The sequence below is a fragment of the Hyperolius riggenbachi genome, chromosome 3 (assembly GCF_040937935.1).
Source record: "Hyperolius riggenbachi isolate aHypRig1 chromosome 3, aHypRig1.pri, whole genome shotgun sequence".
Taxonomy (NCBI): Eukaryota; Metazoa; Chordata; class Amphibia; order Anura; family Hyperoliidae; genus Hyperolius; species Hyperolius riggenbachi.
This window is the reverse complement of record NC_090648.1, coordinates 439,846,042-439,866,705: the sequence shown is the minus strand read 5'-3', so window position 1 is coordinate 439,866,705 and position 20,664 is coordinate 439,846,042. Positions and strand designations below refer to the sequence as shown.

The following is a 20,664-nucleotide window of genomic DNA, read 5'->3' as shown; positions in this document are numbered from 1 at the left end:
GAACTCTTGCACAGGACAGAAGGAAAACCTAGAGAAATGCACATTGTATGTATTTAGAAAGTTTAGCCTAATTCCCTCTCATCTGTGGCTAATCACAAATTGTAATTTGATCTCTCAGCTGTGGCAGCTCAGGAATCTCCTCTGCCACAGCAGAGCAGTTAACCAGCCGGGCGGTATGGACGAGCTCAGCTCGTCCATCACCGCCGGAGGGTGCCGCCCAGGCCGATTTTCATGAAATAAAAAGCAGCACACGCAGCTGGCACTTTGCCAGCCGCGTGTGCTACCTGATCGCCACAGCAGTGCGGCGATCCGCCGCGTGCAGCGGCGAAAGAGGGTCCCCCAGCCGCCCGAGCCCAGCGTAGCCGGAACAAACAGTTCCGGCCAGCGCTAAGGGCTGGATCGGAGGCGGCTGACGTCAGCTGACGTCCATGACGTCACTCCGCTCGTCGCCATGGCAACAAGGTAAGCAAAACAAGGAAGGCCGCTCATTGCGGTCTTCCTTGTTAATTCTGATCGCCGCAGCCGCCCTGGCGATCTTAATAGAAAGCCAGGGTGGTTAAAGGAAACCTTAAGTTTCTTTTAAATGGAGTCTGAAGTGAGAATAAATCTCGCTTCAGACCTCATAGATAGCAGGGGCACGTGTGCCCCTGCTAAACCGCCGCTATCCTGCGGCTTAACGGGGGTCCCTGATCCCCCAAATCCCCTGCGTAATGCGGGGGAGCGCTTCCTGGTTGGGGCAGGGCTAACCTCCGCAGCCCTGCCCCACGTGCGTCTGTCAGCGCGTATCTCTGCCTCTCCCCCGCCCCTCTCAGTCTTCCTTCACTGAGAGGGGCGGGGGAGAGGCGGCGATGCGCCGCTGATAGACGTGACTGGAGGCAGGGCTGCAGCCGTTAGCCCTGCCTCCAGGAGCGACCAAGTCTGCGACCAAGTGTCGCAGTGGGGGGTTTGGGGGTGAAGGGACCTCCGTTTAGCGGCGCTATTGCGGCGGTTTAGCAGGGGCACGCGTGCCCTTGCTAACTATGAGCTCTGAAGCAAGATTTATTCTCGCTTCAGAGTCTCTTTAAAGAGAGCCCAAGGTGTGTTTTTCAAATCTGAATAGGACGCATAGGCATGTTCTGTGCACAATGACATGCCTCTGTGTCCTTCAATTGCTGCCTCCAGCCCCCCCCCCCCCCCCAAGACTCTGCTGTCCCCCCTTAAAAATAGCGCCAGGCTAGCGACAATCTGCTTATCACTAGCCTGCTATTTACCTGCATGTTGTCAGTCATCGCCGCTCCCACACCTCCTGTATTGCTGGGCTCCCCGCCTCCATAAGCTTCCTCCAATCAGTAGCTAAGCCGCGACCCAGGAAGTACTTTGGCTTGGCTTCCGATTGGAGGAAGCTTACTGAGGCGGGGAGCGAGGAGACACAGGCGGGGGAGCCCTGCAATACAGGAGGCGGGGGAGCGGCGATGATTGACAATATGCAGGTAAATAGCAGGCTAGTGATAAGCAGATTGTCGCTAGCCTGGAGCTATTTTTAAGGGGGGACAGCAGAGCCGGGTGGGGCTGGAGGCAGCAATAGAAGGACACAGAGGCATGTCATTGTGCACAGAACATGTCTCGGTGTCCTATTAAGATTTGAAAAACACACCTTGGGTTCTCTTTCACTGCTCACCCCACAGCCACAGATCTGTTTATCATCTGATAGGTTAGTATGCACAGCATTCAAATATTATCTAACTTGTTAGACTTCTACCTATAAATATCCTGTTCAGTGATGGTTCTACCCCACTGGAAAGGTGAGTTTGCTCCTTCTGCCTAATACTCGGCAGGGAGCCTGGGGACCACAATTCACTTGTGGGGGCTGGGCAATTGCCCATTCTGCCCCTGTGGTGCCCTAATCCTGTTTTAAAATTTGATCATGTGATCTTAATCAGCAGAACTGAAGGAGTTGATGATGTTCTCTGTGGGAGGGGCTACCATTGCTGTTTGGCTTGTATTATTATGCAGTTTAGATCACAGGAGGCGTGGCTCAGGCTGAACTCTTGGGAACACATTGCAGTCCCTAGCTATGAAAGCCTGTGGGCCAGGAAGTGGCTGGTAAAATACACCTTGTACAGCTAATTTAAATGTGGTCAGCTTCACATCAGCTGCTTGATGAGTTCCTACGCAGATTAAAATCAAATGCTGAAAACAGCATCGTATCAAATCGTACAGTAGCCTAAGCTGGCCATACACCTATGTATTGCCACCCAATGGTGCAAAATGATTTGGAATTGATTCAGGATCAATGCCTACCACACCCTGTACATGACATTTAATCAAACCGCAGCATTGCCCTGCATTGAACTGCCTATCGATCCACTACTGCTCCTTTTTCTCCCCCCAATCGAACTGGATATTTCCATCCTGTCTGATCGATACTTTTGATCGATATTTCGTCAAAATTGATCGATCTGGCATTTGAGATCGACTGCCAGCAGATTTGATCGAGTGATCAAATCTATCAAACGGGCAAATCGTCATGTGTATGGGCACTTTCAGCTGACTAGCTGTAACGATTGTTGTCAGCAACACAGATATTCTGATTATTGGTGATCTGCAGTATCACCAATAATACAGATGCTATATCTGATTATGTGGTGATCTGCAGAATCACCAATAATGCTAGTATAGCTAGACACAGGACACCCACTGTGGTATTGTGTTTGGCGCAACAGTAATTGGAGAAGTTATCTCCCAAGGAACAGGAGATGCAGACAATACTGCAGCCAAGGATCCCCTGAGGGGCAGGGGATTCAGACTGCACTGCAGCCAGTGGACACCTGAGAAGCAGGGACCACTGACGGTGTTTGAGTAGATAATCACCTGAAGAGCAGGTGATCAAGACTAAGCTATAGCCTAGGATCCCCTGAGGAGAAGGGAATTCAGACTGTACTGCAGCCAAGAATTCCCTGGGGAGCAGGGAATTCAGATTGTACTGCAGCCAGTGAACCCCTGAGGAGCAGGGACCACTGACTGTGCTGCAAGATGATCTCCTGAGGAGCAGGTGATCAAAAGACTCTGCTTGCAGCTCACAGACACCTGAGGAGCAAGTGTCACAGACAGTGCAGCAAGACTGATCACCTAAGGGTTAGGTGACAGCCCTTAAGAATCAGGGCTGTGGAGTCGAAGTCGTGGAGTCGGGCAATTTTGGGTGCCTGGAGTCGGAGTCGGGAAAAAATGCACCGACTCCGACTCCGACTCCTAATGAATTTGTAACTGTCATTAAAATAGAAAATATGATAAATTTTTCTATTTCTCAGATAATAGTCATTAAAAATAATGTATATATACACTATATATACCGTAATAGCTGTGCTTAGTCCACAAAAATGAAATAAACCAATCAAAATTAGTTACTTGTGCTGCTTCAATAAAGCAGTACCCGTATTTTTAAGGTCAGATATACATATCTGATTGTGACTGTATATATGATGTGTACACAGGAATCTCTTATATATACTAAATAACATCTATGCTGTAAGAATAAAGCCTGATGTGTAGCTGTGTCACTAATTGAGATGGTCAACGAGATGGAAATAATTCTGCATTGATGCTGGTTTATGCAAATGTATGCACTCCCTTTGCTGATGAAATCAAATAATTTGATATGTTCTTAAAATTTGGTTTGGTGACTACAAATTAAAGGGTAACTGACAGGGATGAAAAGTAAAGTTTTATACATACCTGGGGCTTCCTCCAGCCCCCTTCAGTCTAATCAGTCCCTCGCTGTCCTCCACCACCCGGATCTTCTGCTATGAGTCCTGGTAATTCAGCCAGTCAGCGCTGTCCGGCCGCATGCTGCTCCCACAGCCAGGAACATTCTGCACCTGCGCAATAGTGCTGCACAGGTGTAGTATGCTCCTGGCGGCGGAGTGTGTGCATGCGCACTACGCCCGACTGGCTCAAGTACCTGGACTCATAGCAGGAGATCCAGGTGGTGGAGGAGGACAACGAGGGACTGATTATCCTGAAGGTGGCTGGAGGAAGCCCCAGGTATGTATAAAACTTTAACTTCATCTGTCTCAGGTTTACTTTGTCACACAGTAGTACTATACTCTACATATGCACTCCCCACAGAGCTGCAGGGAATCCACTGAGAATGCTGTGCACATTGAACACAGAGGTGTTGTATGTCACCCATAAACCTTGTTCAGATTGTGCATGAAGAATGTGTAATAGAGGAAGAATCTCCTCATTCCCCTGCAGAGTACCTGCACATCATTCTTACATGTACCCACACTTACATTGCCTAGGGCCTGATAGATGTTCTTTGTTCCGGTTTGTACCTTTTACAAGTACTCTTACCAAGGACTAGTTTTAGTCTAAAGGGAATAAATATAGTAGTCTACATATCCTTCTCACTTCAGTTGTCTTGTAAAATTCCTAAGCGTTGGCAGTTAAGAGACGAATTTCATGTTACATACTTTTAATCAACAAAATTGTAATATGCAAATTAGAGGAGTCGGAGTCGAGGAGTCGGAGTCGGTGGAATCCTAAACTGAGGAGTCGGAGTCGGTGGATTTTTGGACCGACTCCACAGCCCTGTTAAGAATTCCCTCACTAGTTGTAAAACCCACTAGTGAGGACAGAAAGGTCAGACAAGCAAGGTCAGCAACGTACGGACAGATAAAGTACACAGGCGGAAGACTGATTCGGTGTCAAGATACATGCAGTGTCGGCAACAGTTATCAGATAGGCAGAAGTACCGAATCAGTAAGCAAGAGAGTAGTCAGGAAGGCGAGAGATCATTACAGATAAACCGTAGCAATATAGCAATATCCTAGTCTAGGTGTGAAGTCCTTGGTTTCAACACCTGGGAACTAGACTAAAGAATGGTACACAAGTCTCACAATACAATAGTACTTAAAGCTATCAACGGAATCTGACTAAGTGTGAATTCCCAGCTCCGGCTGGTTCTAACACACTGTAAGATCTGACTAGGGTCTGAGCGCTCACACGTAAGCATTCGCAACAGCAGACAACTCGCAACTGACAGGCAAGTCATATAAATACCCAGAGCATTCCACAGCGCCGCCCCAGTCACTCAGCCAATCAGGAGCATAGCTGGAGTCAGCTGACTGGCTTGATCAGCTGACTCCCCATTTACTTGCATAAAGGTCCTGTCGCATGCCGCGCGTAGCTCTTAATCTGTGTGCACTAGACGGACCAGGCAAACCAGCAGCATGTAGCTGCGCGGCAGAAGCCACCGGCTGGAACGCGGAGATGGCCACCATGCGACGGCATCTCCGCTATTCTTTACAGTACCCCCCCCCCCCCCCCCCAAGGAGTGGACCCCTGGCACTTCCTACCCGGCTTCTCAGGGTGCAAGTCATGAAACTCTTTTTTTAATTCCTCAGCATGCATGTGACAATCTGGCACCCAAGTTCTTTCCTCTAGACCATACCCCTTCCAGTGGACCACATACTGTACAGAATTTTGCACTAATCGAGAATCCAATATCTTCTCGATCTCATACTCAGGTTGGTCGTCAACCATCAGGGGGGGGGGGGAGGAATCCACGTGCACCGCAGGCTTCAAGAGAGAAACATGGAATGATCTCACACCTCTCATGCTGGCTGGGAGATCAATCGCATAAGTGACATCATTAATCTTTCTGGACACCGGGTATGTGCCTACAAATCTGGGTCCTAACTTAGGTGACGGTTGTTTTAATGCTAAATGCTGAGTAGATACCCACAACATGTCCCCTGGGGAAAACCTCCACTCTACAGACCGTCTCTTATCCACCTGTTTCTTCTGAGTCTGAAAGGCTTTCCCCAAATTCCTCTTAACCATCACCCAAATCTCCTTCAATGCCCTTTGCCAATCCTCCAGGGCCGGAAATGAGGTAGATGCCACAGGTAATGGAGCAAACTTGGGAGATTTTCCCGAAACTACCTGAAAAGGGGAAAATCCTGAAGAGGAACTCTTCAGATTGTTATGTGCAAATTCCGCGAACGGTAAAAACTTTACCCAATCGGACTGTGCATCTGCCACATAACATCTGAGAAACTGTTCAAGGGACTGGTTAACTCTTTCGGTCTGACCATTGGTCTGTGGGTGGTAGCCTGATGAAAATAAAAGGTCCATACCTAACTGATGGCAAAAGGCTTTCCAAAATTTTGAGACAAACTGGACTCCCCGATCTGACACCACATTCTCCGGAATGCCATGCAGCCGGAAAACGTGCTGAATGAAGAGATCAGCTAACTCCTGGGCCGAGAGGGAGTCCTTTCAGAGGGACAAAATGAGCCACTTACTGAACCTATCAACTACCACCCAAATGACCGTCTTGCCCTCAGACTTGGGGAGTTCTCCTACAAAGTCCATTGACAAATGAGTCCAGGGTTCATTTGGCACTGGTAGGGGTTGTAATGTACCCACTGGTGCCTGGCAAGAGGGCTTACTCCTAGCACAAACTGAGCACTCTCTTACAAACTCCTTACAATCCAGTGCCAGCGTAGGCCACCAGGCGCATCTGGCCAATAAATCCTGGGTTCGGGCAGCCCCAGGATGCCCCGCATTCTTATGGGAATGGAACTATTGTAAGAGTTGCAGGCGGAAAGGAAGTGGTACAAACATAACCCCCCTCAGGCTTCCCTTCTGGAATATCCTGTTGGTAAGGCCCTAGAGTAGCCGTCCAGTCCTCCCAGGTCTCAGTAGCTGCCAAGACCACTTTCTGGGGCAGGATGGTCTCAGGGGTTGCAGGTTGAACTGTCTCAGGCTCAAAACACCTAGATAGAGCGTCCGCTTTGACGTACTTACTACCCGGTGTATACGTTATGACAAATCTGAATCTTAAAAAAGAATAAGGACCAACGAGCCTGTCGAGGACTAAGTTTTTTGGCCCCCTCTATGTACTCCAAGTTCTTATGATCCGTATAGACTGTGATAGTATGCTCTGCCCCTTCTAGCCTATGTCGCCATTCTTCAAAGGCTAATTTAAAGGCCAAAAGCTCTCGGTTGCCAATATCGTAGTTCCTCTCAGCAGGAGAAAACCTACGGGAAAAGAAGGCACATGGGTGAAGTTTGCCTTGCAAACCGGAGCGTTGAGACAGTACAGCCCCAACCCCTACCTCTGACGCATCGACCTCAACTATGAAGGGGAAGGCGACATCCACATGTCTCAAAATTGGAGCAGAGCAGAACAGTTTTTTTTTAATTTGGTGGAAAAGGCAGAATGTGCCTCTGCTGACCAGTGGTAAGTGTCAGCCCCTTTCTTGGTAAGACTGGTGAGGGGTGACACTACCGAGGAGAACCCCTTGATGAATTTTCTGTAGTAATTGGAAAAACCCAAAAATCTTTGGAGTGCTTTCAATCCCACAGGTTGTGGCCACTCCAAAACAGCAGAGACTTTTTCTGGATCCATGGAGAGACCAGACGTAGAGATAATATATCCCAAAAAAGCAACTGAAGTGACCTCAAAGAGGCACTTTTCTAATTTGGTGTACAGTGAGTTCTGTCTTAATTTCTTTAAGACAAACTTGACGTGTTTATGATGTTCCGTTACATTAGGAGAGAAAATCAGTATGTCGTCTAGATACACTAGCACAAATTTCCCCAGCACCTCCCTGAAAACCTCATTGATCAACTCCTGGAAGACGGCAGGGGCATTACACAACCCGAAGGGCATAACCAGATACTCGTAGTGCCCGTCGGGCGTGTTAAACGCCGTCTTCCAATCGTCACCATCTCTAATCCGTACCAGGTTGTATGCACCTCGTAAGTCCAATTTGGAGAAAATACTGGCATTGGTCACCTGAGCGAACAAATCGTCAATCAAAGGCAATGGGTAATGATTTTTTACTGTAATTTTATTTAACCCTAGGTAGTCAATGCAGGGTCTGAGGCCACCGTCTTTTTTCTGTTTGGTGCAACAGTAATTGGAGAAGTTATCTCCCGAGATACAGACAATACTGCAGCCAAGGATCCCCTGAGGGGCAGGGGATTCAGACTGCACTGCAGCCAGTGGACACCTGAGAAGCATGGACCACTGACGGTGTTTGAGTAGATGATCACCTGAAGAACAGGTGATCAAGACTAAGCTATAGCCTAGGATCCCCTGAGGAAAAGGGAATTCAGACTGTACTGCAGCCAAGAATTCCCTGAGGAGGAGGGAATTCAGATTGTACTGCAGCCAGTGGACACCTGAGGGGCAGGGACCACTGACTGTGCTGCAAGGGTGGTCACTGGTGGAATGAGTGTTTATGACTATACTACAGCCAAAGATTCCCTGAGGAGCAGGGAATCACTGTACTGCAGCCAGTGGACCCCTGAGGAGCAGGGACCACTAACTGTGCTGCAAGATGATCTCCTGAGGAGCAGGTGATCAAAAGACTCTGCTTGCAGCTAACAGACACCTGAGGAGCAAGGGTTAGGTGACAGCCCTTAAGAATTCCCTCACTAGTTGCAAAACCCACTAGTGAGGACAGAAAGGTCAGACAAGCAAGGTCAGCAACGTACGGACAGATAAAGTACAGAGGCGAAAGACTGATTCGGTGTCAAGATACATGCAGTGTCGGCAACAGTTATCAGATAGGCAGAAGTACCGAATCAGTAAGCAAGAGAGTAGTCAGGAAGGCGAGAGATCATAACAGATAAACAGTAGCAATATAGCAATATCCTAGTCTAGGTGTGAAGTCCTTGGTTTCAACACCTGGGAACTAGACTAAAGAATGGTACACAAGTCTCACAATACAGTAGTACTTAAAGCTATCAACGGAATCTGACTAAGTAGGAATTCCCAGCTTCGGCTGGTTCTAACACACTGTAAGATCTGACTAGGGTCTGAGCGCTCACACGTAAGCATTCGCAACAGCAGACAACTCGCAACTGACAGGCAAGTCCTATAAATACCCAGAGCGCTCCACAGCGCCGCCCCAGTCACTCAGCCAATCCGGAGCATAGCTGGAGTCAGCTGACCGGCTTGATCAGCTGACTCCCCTTTTACTTGCATAAAGGTCCTGTCGCCTTGCGCGTGCGTAGCTCTTAATCTGTGTGCACTAGAAGGACCAGGCGAACCAGCAGCCTGTAGCTGCGCGGCAGAAGCCGCCGGCTGGAACGCGGAGATGGCCGCCATGCCGCTTGCCCATGCGGCGGCATCTCCGCTATTCTTTACACTAGCTCTATAATTCTCGGCCTCCCTGTCGTCAGAAAAAGTCAGACTTGCCCAGTCATACAACTCCACGACGATAAGAGCTCATAAAACTTTAATGTGGTTGTGACAAGCACTCCTAACAGCGGGAAGAGGAAGGAAATTCAGTAGCTCATCATTACTCTTTATAAGAGCTAAATAAAGGACAAGAACAACTCTGGCAGTGAGCCATAGCGAGGCACAATTTATTCTTTAGAGGCTTCAAATCCCTTTAGACCTATAACCATTGTAACCTATAAATCCAAGATAAGAATATGGGATTCACCTATAGTGCTTTACAGTTATTAATGTGAATTATAGCACTCACATCTTCTGCAGTTTCCTAGTCCTGTAAGTCAGTTAGGCCTGGGCACACTATCCCGGTGCTCTGTACACAGATGCATGGTACTTGCGATGCTCTCTGTTGCTAAGCTGACCCACCCACATAGCCGGCCTTTGACCGAGCGGTCGCTCAGGGTGCCGGCTTTCAAGGGGGCGCCTATAGCTGGTTGCTTATACTGAAGGCACCTACACCTGATTTCCTATACTGGGAATACCAACACCTGGCTACCTATACTGGAAGCAACAACGCCTGGCTACCTATGGGGGGATAGAGACCTTCAACTGACTTCCTATACTGAGGGCACCTATGCTTGGCAACCTATATTGAGGGCACCTACACATGAGATCCTATACTGGGGGCACCTATACCTGGCCACCTACCTATACTGAGTCTGAGGGCAGTTTTTTTTTTGGGGGGGAGGGGGTGGGCGCACTGTGGCTATAACAAATTCAGTGCTGTGCTATCACTCTAAATGGGAGGGGGCAGCTAACTGTCCCACTGATTGTTTGTTTTTATTAATATTCCTGAAAGGTTCTAGCCTTCATTTTTAAGTGTATTCAGGATAATGCACTCTTTCCATCCATTCGTGGTTATTAATAGTATTTTTTCTATTATACATATGTGACGTGTCACGGAGATCTGAGCATTTGTGTCACAACTAGGGCTGCTCAAATCCGGATCCGGGAGACACCCGGATTGTTGCTATCCGGATATCTCCCAGTAAACCTGTGCGGGGTGGGCGGAGGGGTCAAGCTTACCTGTCTGATGTCTTCTTCGTCCGTCCCTGGCGCCTCCCACGATGTGTTCCACGCGGCGGTCACATGACTACAAACACTTCCTGCTTCCGGGTTGGAGGAAGTGTTTGTAGTCACGTGATGCACGTGGACCACATCGTAGGAGGCGCCAGGGACGGACGAAGAAGACGTCAGACAGGTAAGCTTGAACCCCCCCCGCCCACCCCGCACAGGTTTACTGGGAGATATCTGGATAGCAACTATCCAGGTGTCTTCCGAATCCGGATTTGAGCAGCCCTGGTCACAACGTCAAAAAGGTTGGGAACCACTGTCCTAGGAGATATCTCGGGAGAAAAGGTGAATTGCATATGGGCCTGTGTGTGTGTGTGTGTGCATGCACGAAGAGGATGAAGGGGGGCACAAAAATCAGGTTTCGCTTAGGGCGCTGTGAAACTTAAGGCCGGCCCTGCTCACCCATTAAGAGAAATGCGCCCTCTATGTATCTCTCCAGCAGTCGTCGGAGAGATACGTAGAGGGCGCATTTCTTATGTGCAGACTGGCAGCGACTGACAGAAGCAAACCCAGCACCGGTAACAGAGAAGGCTGAGGACGGCGGCGTGGTAGCAATCCTTGCGGATGGGGCTGGAGGAAGCCCCAGGTATGTGTAAAACTTTGAGTAATCTTCAGCTCTGGTTTCCTTTAACCCTATGACTGACTACTCTGAACCTGAGGTGTGAGTCCTACCGAAGTTGCCATATTTATTTCCTTTTAAACAATACCAGTTAACGGACGGTCCTGCTGATGTTTCTGGTCAGTAGGGTCTGAATCACACACCTGAAACAAGCATACAGCTAATCTTGTCAGATTTGTCATAGTCATCTAATCTGCATGCTTGTTCAGGGACTATGGCTAAAAGTATTAGAGGCAGTGTGACAGCAGGACAGCCAGGCAATGTGCATTATTTACAAGGAAATAAACGTGTTAGCCTCCATATCCCTCTAACCTCTGGAACAAATTCACTCATTGGTATTTTTTTTTTCGGGAGGTAGGAGGAGACTGGATTGTGCAGAGGGTGCCCACACAAGAATGAGCAGAACATATACATTGCATGCAGATAGTGTACTAGGCAAGATTTAGCCCGGGGACCCAATACTGCAAGGCAAGAGTGTTTGCCACTGTATTATTATTCCGTCTGAATTTTACATAACATTAATTGTACTACTATTTTTTGAATATCTCAAGTTCTTTTTTTTTTTATTCCATGCACTATGAGAAGTGTTTAAAACATTGCTTTTCTGAGGTATTCAGATGATCACCAGTCACTTTTGAGATCCAACACCTCAATCTCCACCACGATCTTCACCTGTAGCCAAGCCCCCTCCCGTCCCCCCGTCCCCCAAACAAGAGACTGAATGTGTCTACCTGACTTCAGTTGCCCCCAAGGCCTATCTGTGCAAATGATTGGATCTGAGGCCAAAGTAACCAATCAAATGCCCAAAAACCGAATGAATATAGTGCCCAGAAATGTAAGTAAAGTTCATACATAGGTAGTCTGTGACTTACTAATCCGAGGGCTCGGCCAACTGTGTGTCGGAAACCAGCCAGAGGTAATACTCAGTCACTGGGTGACAGCAGGTAATACACGGTCACTGGGTGACAGCAACACTCCTGCTAGCTCTCCATCTAACAAGCAGACGGAGAGCATAACGGAAACGCACAGCACGAGTGTGTGGCAGCAGAGAACTAGCTTAGTCATGATTCCGAACAGCTTCTTAATAAATAGGGTCTGTTTTAACATGACCCTCTTCAGGGCAGTTTGTCTTCTGTATGCATGGCGAAACCGCTTCTGCCAGTTAGTAAGTTCTGTGTTCTCCTTGTGCAGGTGAAAGTTACTCAGGAGGTGAAGGTGCGATTTGGGGAACAGCTTTCCAGCCTCCAGAACAAACAGCAGCAGGATACAGAACTTCTAGAAGACATCAGGTAACTGGAGCTGTAACTATGGTTCAGAGTCCGTCTAGACCAGTGTTCCCCAACCCTGTCCTCAAGGCCCACCAACAGTACATGTTTTACAGAAAACCACAAACATGCACAGGAGAGATAATTGGTGTTTCAGCAGAGCTTATTAACTTCCTCTGGATTTCTACAAAACATGCACTGTTGGTGGGCCTTGAGGACAGGGTTGGGGAACACTGGTCTAGACGACATTTCAATCTTGGAAACCCAAGTTCTGTTGATGTAAACTTTATGCATGGTGCTCATACTTTATGGGAAGCACAAAAACCTTATAGGACTTGGACAACAACTCGGCTGGTGTTATTCTATTGAATAAAAATGTGTATTAAAACTGCATGCCATAGTTATGTACACCTATGGAAATTCCCCTCTGAAATACAAAGCAGCCCTCATGGGTAGGTAATGAATACCTGTACTGCATCTTCTGACACCATATTCCAGGCAAAACATTTTTTCAAAGTGAGGATGTTGCCTTGGAATACAAAAACAGGAAACGCAAAAGATTGAGGCCCCTTATGATGCCCTCTCACTTCCTCCCTGTCATGTTTAGGAGATGGTGCATAGTTTGTGTTTTTTTTCCCCTTCATCTCTTGGTGCTTCTCTATATAGAATTGCAGCAAGGTGAGGGTAATGTGCAGGGCCGGATTTTCTATAAGGTTCTGTAGGCTCATTTCTACAGGCTCCTTATGTGTGAGAGAAGGCGCATACATATAAATTGGGCGCAGGATACAGCTGGTAGGGCTTATCCTGATGCTGCACCATTCCCCCTCTAGGTCCACGTGGATAGTGGGAAATAATGTAATTTGGTATCCAGCTTCCGGCGGTGATCTTCTGTATTGTGTATGTGAGCATCCTCGCTTGGTGAGCTTCATATCGCTGACCTCAGGAGCTTACAACCAAATCCTTGTCTCATGTCACTAAGAATGACATGACCGTGATTAGACTGTATGATGAAAAGGGGTGGAACTTCAAAATGTTACTGCGATTGCTTTCCTCACTCCCTTATGATACCATGGGCACAAAATCTAGTCCTTGGTGTCACAAGGACAGAAAGTGAGTGGATGTTTTTTCCAGCATGGGCACAGATAGGCTTGATAAATTAGGAGATAATAATACATATAGATATCATTTTTTTTTTTTTTTTTTTTTTATTCTATCCAAAACTGAAAAAAGCATTAAGGTGGGTTTAAATCTCCCATACAAATAATAAATCAAATCCATGCACCTAAAAATATGTATCCGTAATTTTTTCTTTCTTTTTTTGGTCAGTGTTATATAGACCTGGTTGCACCTTTAGCTGCTTATCTTCCAAAGCCGATGAGGAGAAAGTCTCTCCTTTGCCATGCATTCTGGGTCAGGGTTGAAAAAAAGCTTTAGGCTACTTTCCCACCAGGACGTTGCGTTTTAGGGGACGTTATAGTCGCATATAGTCGCATAACGTGCCCCTAACGCAACGCCTGGTGGTGTTGGATGTGGACGTCAGACTGAGCCGCGTTGTGCAGCTCACTCTGGTGTCCGTGATGCGTACTCTTGGACGCATGCGGCATCACGTCCCGCCAGCCAATCGCCGCATAGAGCGGTCGCTCCAGGAAGTAAACACTGCACGTCACACCGTGCAGTGAATATTAATTAGCCATGTGGCTGGCCGAGGAGAAGGAGGGGAGACCTCCTCCTCCAACACTACTGAGCATGTGCAAACAGTCTAACACGGCTTAGCCGCTTATAATGTACAGCACGCAGCACTTTAACTTGACGTGCTGCGTTACAATGTAACGCAACGTGGGCACTGTGAACAGCCCATTGACTTTTCATTACTGTGTGGTGGGCTGCGTTACAGGCTGCACTAACGTGCGCCTGTAACGCCTTACTGTGAAAGCAGCCTAAAAGAAATACTGAAGTGAAAAAAAATGATGATATGATTTGTATGTGTAATACAGCTAAGAAATAAAACATTAGGAGCAGACATAATTAATATTGTTTCCAGTACAGGAAGAGTTATGAAACTCCAGTTGTTATCTATGCAAAAGACACAGTGGTAGACATGGCAGCGCTTTCAAACAAACCCCATACCTGAATGATTTATCTGCAATGGTGAGCAGAGCTCCAGAAACTGGACTATATCACACACCCAGCATACACTACAGGCAGAGGGAGGAGGAGTTAGTGATTTATCTGCACTGGTGGGCAGAGCTCCAGAAACTGGACTATATTACACACCCAGCATACACTACAGGCAGAGGGGGGGTGTTAGCTTCAGTGATAATTAGTGCACAAATTATGACCTAATAGACTTCCCCACGGCGGTGACTTACCCCCTTGGGGAAGACCTACCACTAACCTAGCAATAAAAACATAATTCCTCGTGCTGCTATTCATAAATGAACAGACAAATAAGTGCTCAAGGATGCACCTGAATTGTAAGCCATCAGAGGCAATGCAGAGCCCCCTAGGGCTAAATACATGCCTTGAATGCAAAACAGATGCAAATTATTTGCTAAATTCTAATCTAAAAATTTGAAAGTGAATTTAACCACTTGAGGACCGCCCCCAGCCGATGGGCGGCGGCAAAGTCCGGGCCTAAACGACCGCAATACGCCCATCGGTGAGGGTGGCTGCGGGCGTGGTAATGCGGCGATCGCGTTATTCGTGACGCGATCAGCCGCCGGCAACTGGCTCCGCCCCCCTCACGCTGTAACCCGCCGGCCGTTCGGAAGCGCCGGCGGGTTACTAGCACCCGGATCGCCGCTGTAATAGTGTATAATAGGCTTTGTAATGTATACAAAGCCTATTATACCTGCTGCCTCCTGCCCTGGTGGTCCCAGTGTCCGAGGGACCACCAGGGCAGGTTGAGCCACCCTAGTCTGCACCCAAGCACACTGATTTCTCCCCCCCCCCCCCTGCCCTCTGATCGCCCACAGCACCCCTCAGACCCACCCCCCCAGACCACTGTTTGCACCCAATCACCCCCCCCCCCCAATCACCCATCAATCACTCCCTGTCACTATCTGTCAACACTATATTTTTTTTAGCCCTAAACTGCCCCCTGCTCCCTCCTGATCACCCCCCACCCCTCAGATTCTCCCCAGACCCCCCAGACCCCCCCTCCCCCTGTGTAATGTATGCCTGTATCACCCCTGATCACCTGTCAATCACTAGTCAATCACCCCCTGTCACTGCCACCCATCAATCACCCCCTGTCACTGCCACCCATCAATCAGCCCCTAACCTGCCCCTTGCGGGCAATCTGATCACCCATCCACACCAACAGATCGCCCGCAGATCCGACATCAGATCACCTCCCAAGTGCAGTGTTTACATCTGTTCTCTACCCTAAACACCCACTAATTACCTATCAATCACCCATCAATCACCACCTGTCACTGTTACCCATGAGATTAGACCCTAATCTGTCCCTTGCGGGCACCCAATCATCCGCCCACACGCTCAGATTGCCCTCAGACCCCCCCCTTATCAATTCGCCAGTACATTAGTTACATCTGTTCTTCCCTGTAATAACCCACTGATCACCTGTCAATCACCTATTAATCACCCATCAATCACCCCCTGTCACTGCCACCCATCAATCAGCCCCTAACCTGCCCCTTGCGGGCAATCTGATCACCCACCCACACCAATAGATCGCCCGCAGATCCGACATCAGATCACCTCCCAAGTGCAGTGTTTACATCTGTTCTCTCCTCTAAACACCCACTAATTACTCATCAATCACCTATCAATCACCCCCTATCACCAGCTGTCACTGTTACCCATGAGATTAGACCCTAATCTGCCCCTAGGGCACCCAATCACCCGCCCACACCCTCAGAACGCCCTCAGACCCCAACCCTGATCACCTCGCCAGTGCATTGCTTGCATCTATTTCCCCCCTCTAATCCCACCTTGAGACACCCATCAATCACCTCCTGTCACCACCTGTCACCCCCTAGCACACCTACCCATCAGATCAGGCCCTAATTTGCCCCGTGTGGGGTTCCTGATCACTTGGCCAAACCCTCAGATCCCCCTCAGACCCCCTTCCGATCACCTCCCCAGTGCATTGATTGCATCTATTTTCCCCTCTAACCACCCCCTGAGACACCCATCAATCACCTCCTGTCACCCCCCCCCTAGCACTCCTATCCATCAGATCAGGCCCAATACAACCTGTCATCTAAGAGGCCACCCTGCTTATGACCGGTTCCACAAAATTCGCCCCCTCATAGACCACCTGTCATCAAAATTTGCAGATGCTTATACCCCTGAACAGTCATTTTGAGAAATTTGGTTTCCAGACTACTCACGGTTTTGGGCCCGTAAAATGCCAGGGCAGTATAGGAACCCCACAAGTGACCCCATTTTAGAAAAAAGACACCCCAAGGTATTCTGTTAGGTGTATGATGAGTTCATAGAAGATTTTATTTTTTGTCAAAAGTTAGCGGAAATTGGATTTTTATTGTTTTTTTTCACAAAGTGTCATTTTCACTAACTTGTGACAAAAAATAAAATCTTCTATGAACTCACCATACACCTAACAGAATACCTTGGGGTGTCTTCTTTCTAAATTGGGGTCACTTGTGGGGTTCCTATACTGCCCTGGCATTTTAGGGGCCCTAAACCGCGAGGAGTAGTCTAGAATCCAAATGCCTCAAAATGACCTGTGAATAGGACGTTAGGCCCCTTAGCGCTCCTAGGTTGCAAAAAAGTGTCACATGTGGTATCGCCGTACTCAGAAGTAGTAGTATAATGTGTTTTGGGGTGCATTTTTATACATACCCATGCTGGGTGGGAGAAATCTCTCTGTACATGGACAATTGTGTGTAAAAAAATATCAAATAATTGTCATTTACAGAGATATTTCTCCCACCCAGCATCTGTATGTGTAAAAATACACCACAAAACACATTATACTACTTCTCCTGAGTACGGCGGTACCACATGTGTGGCACTTTTTTGCACCCTAAGTGCGCTAAGGGGTCCAAAGTCCAATGAGTACCTTTAGGATTTCACAGGTCATTTTGCGACATTTGGTTTCAAGACTACTGTTCACGGTTTAGGGCCCCTAAAATGCCAGGGCAGTATAGGAACCCCACAAATTACCCCATTTTAGAAAGAAGACACCCAAAGGTATTCCAATAGGAATATGGTGAGTTCATAGAAGATTTTATTTTTTGTCACAAGTTAGCGGAAAATGACACTTTGTGAAAAAAAACAATTAAAATCAATTTCTGCTAACGTGACAAAAAAATAAAATCTTCTATGAACTCACCATACTCCTAACGGAATACCTTGGGGTGTCTTCTTTCTAAAATGGGGTCATTTGTGGGGTTCCTATACTGCCCTGGCATTTTAGGGGCCCTAAACCGTGAGTAGTCTTGAAACCAAATGTCGCAAAATGACCTGTGAAATCCTAAAAGTACTCATTGGACTTTGGGCCCCTTAGCGCAGTTAGGGTGCAAAAAAGTGCCACACATGGTATCGCCGTACTCAGGAGAAGTAGTATAATGTGTTTTGGGGTGTATTTTTACACATACCCATGCTGAGTGGGAGAAATATCTCTGTAAATAGACAATTGTGTGTAAAAAAAAAAAATAAAAAAAAAAATCGTCATTTACAGAGATATTTCTCCCATCCAGCATGGGTATGTGTAAAAATACACCCCAAAACACATTATACTACTTCTCCTGAGTACGGCAATACCACATGTGTGGCACTTTTTTGCAGCCTAACTGTGCTAAGGGGCCCAAAGTCCAATGAGCATCTTTAGGCTTTACAGGGTTGCTTACAATTTTGCACCCCCCAAAATGCCAGGACAGTGAACACACCCCACAAATGACCCCATTTTGGAAAGTAGACACTTCAAGGTATTCAGAGAGGGCTATGGTGAGTCCGTGGCAGATTTCATTTTTTTTTCGCAAGTTAGAAGAAATGGGAACTTTTTTTTTGTCACAAAGTGTCATTTTCCGCTAACTTGTGACAAAAAAAAATCTTCTATGAACTCACCATGCCTCTCAGTGAATACTTTGGGATGTCTTTTTTTCCAAAATGGGGTCATTTGGGGGGCATTTATACTATCCTGGAATTTTAGCACCTCATGAAACATGACAGGTGGGCAGAAAAGTTGGAAATGCTTCAAAATGGGAAAATTCACTTTTGGCACCATAGTTTGTAAACGCTATAACTTTTACCCAATCCAATAAATATACACTGAATGTTTTTTTTTTTATCAAAGACATGTAGCAGAATAACTTTCGCTCTCAAATGTATAGGAAATTTTACTTTATTTGAAAAATGTTAGCACAGAAAGTTAAAAAAGTCATTTTTTTGACAATATTCATGACTTTTTTGATGAATATAATAAAAACTAAAACTCGCAGCAGCAATCAAATAGCACCAAAAGAAAGCTGTATTAGTGACAAGAAAAGGAGGTAAAATTCATTTAGGTGGTAGGTTGTATGACTGAGCAATAAACCGTGAAAGCTGCAGTGGTCTGAATGGAGAAAAAGGCTCTGGTCCTTAAAGGACTTACGAGGCCTGATTTGTAAAACATAAATAAAAAAAGTTAGATACCTGTGTGTGTTTGCAAGGCACGGAGGACGCCGTCTGCGCCCTCCGTGCCGTTCCGCCGGGTCCCCGCTGCTTAATATCCCCCCCGAACGTCCCCCGACCGTACGGCCCGGGTCGGGCTCTCCAGCCTTCACAAAGATGGCCGCCTGGAGCTGGCCGCGGCTGCGCAGTCCGCATAGCCGCGAGTGCGGCTGCGCAGCTCTAAGGCCAACTCCCCGATCCACGCTACTGTTACGTGGATCGGGGGGTTGGCCTTAGAGCTGCGCAGCCGCACTCGAGGCTATGCGGACTGCGCAGCCGTGGCCAGCTCCGGCAGCCATCTTGGTACAGGCTGGGGAGCACGATCCGGGCCGCGCGATCGGGGACCGTTCGGGGGGCTGTTCAGCGGTGGGGACCAGGCGGAACAGCACGGAGGGCGCGGACGGCGTCCTCCGTGCCTTGCAAACACACACAGGTATCTAACTTTTTTTATTTATTTTTTACAAATCAGGCCTCGTAAGTCCTTTAACCACTTCACAACTGAGGGGTTTTCCCCTTAAAAACCAGAGCATTTTTCACTCCTCCCAGGCAGTCTTCATTCATTTATTTTTTAGGCAATATGATTGGTTATTGGGGACTGGGGTCCCCAAAACCAATCATTGGACTGTGGAGCTGGTGTGCACGTGCGGGGGGCGCGCGATCACGCGCTGGACCTTTGTTTACAACTGTTGTTATGAATGAAGACTGCCTCAAGCAGAGGCAGTCTCCATTCATTTATTTGTCATGTGGTATGATTGGTTATTGGGGACTGGGGTCCCCAATAACCAATCATTGGACTGCAGGGGCTGTGCGGGTGGGTGTGTGCATGCGCGATCGCGTGATCGCGCGCACACGGACACAATAACAATGTGCCGGCGGTTTGTTATGAAGACTGCTTCTCTTTGAAGCAGCCTTCATACATTAATCGGGGACTCTAATTGGATTTAGGAACACTTGTTCCTAATGTCCAATTAGTCAACTGCTGTGCGGGCTGGCTAGAGTGTGCGAGCGTGTTGCCCCGCCCACTCCCGGCATGTAAACAGAAACATACGCCTTTCTCCGTCCCTGGGGGTGAAGCAGTGCGCAGAGGGACGGAGAAATTTAGCACTGCGGAGGTAAAGTGGTTAAGGGGCGAAAAGACTGTGGTCCTTAAGTGGTTAAAACAGTTTTTAAAAACTGCTCTGCTCACCATTGCAGATAAATCATTCAGGTATGAGGTTTGTTTGAAAGCGCTGCCATGTCTCCCACTGTGCAAAATTGAATGTAAGTAGTGGCTAGCTGCATTCACTGTTTTAAATTGACTTTCAATTTTTTAGATTAGAATTTAGCACATAATTTGGATCTGTTTTGCATTCAAGGCATGTATTCAGCCCTAGGGGGCTCTGCATTGCCTCTGATAGCTTACAATTCAGGTGCATCCTTGAGCGCTTATCATTTGTCTGTTCTTGCTTGATCTATGCAAAAGAGCCATTGAGCTCCACGACTTTCAAAGTTGCAGAGAGCTCTGTCTTCTGAAGCTTATTATCTCAAGTTCCAGGCACTCTATTGCTTTTTGTCCTGCAGAAGACAGTTCAAAAGTTCACAAGCCTGCTCTGTAAATCATTCAGAATGCTGAGTAGTGTGTAAACTGCAAATATTAGAGAATAATGCAATGTTATAAAAAAAACTATATAACGGAAAATAAAAATGAGAATATTTTCTCTGCTACTAATGTTCTAGTAATTATCCATACTACATAACCAATTCATTATAAAAAAAAATTTTTTTCCGCTTCAGTGTCTCTTTAAAGTGGGTCTAAATCTCCCATATCAGTAATAATAAAATCAAAGCCA

At 47.3% G+C, this 20,664-nt stretch overlaps 1 protein-coding gene across 1 annotated transcript in view; it reads left to right on the top strand.

Moving 5' to 3' along the window:
* FCHSD1 (FCH and double SH3 domains 1) overlaps positions 1-20,664 on the top strand; it is a 198,153-nt gene that overhangs the window by 22,907 nt on the left and 154,582 nt on the right. Inside the window, exon 2 of the mRNA XM_068277714.1 lies at positions 12,120-12,217. Coding sequence (XP_068133815.1) covers positions 12,120-12,217 — 98 coding nt within the window. The remainder of the gene's footprint in view (positions 1-12,119; positions 12,218-20,664) is intronic.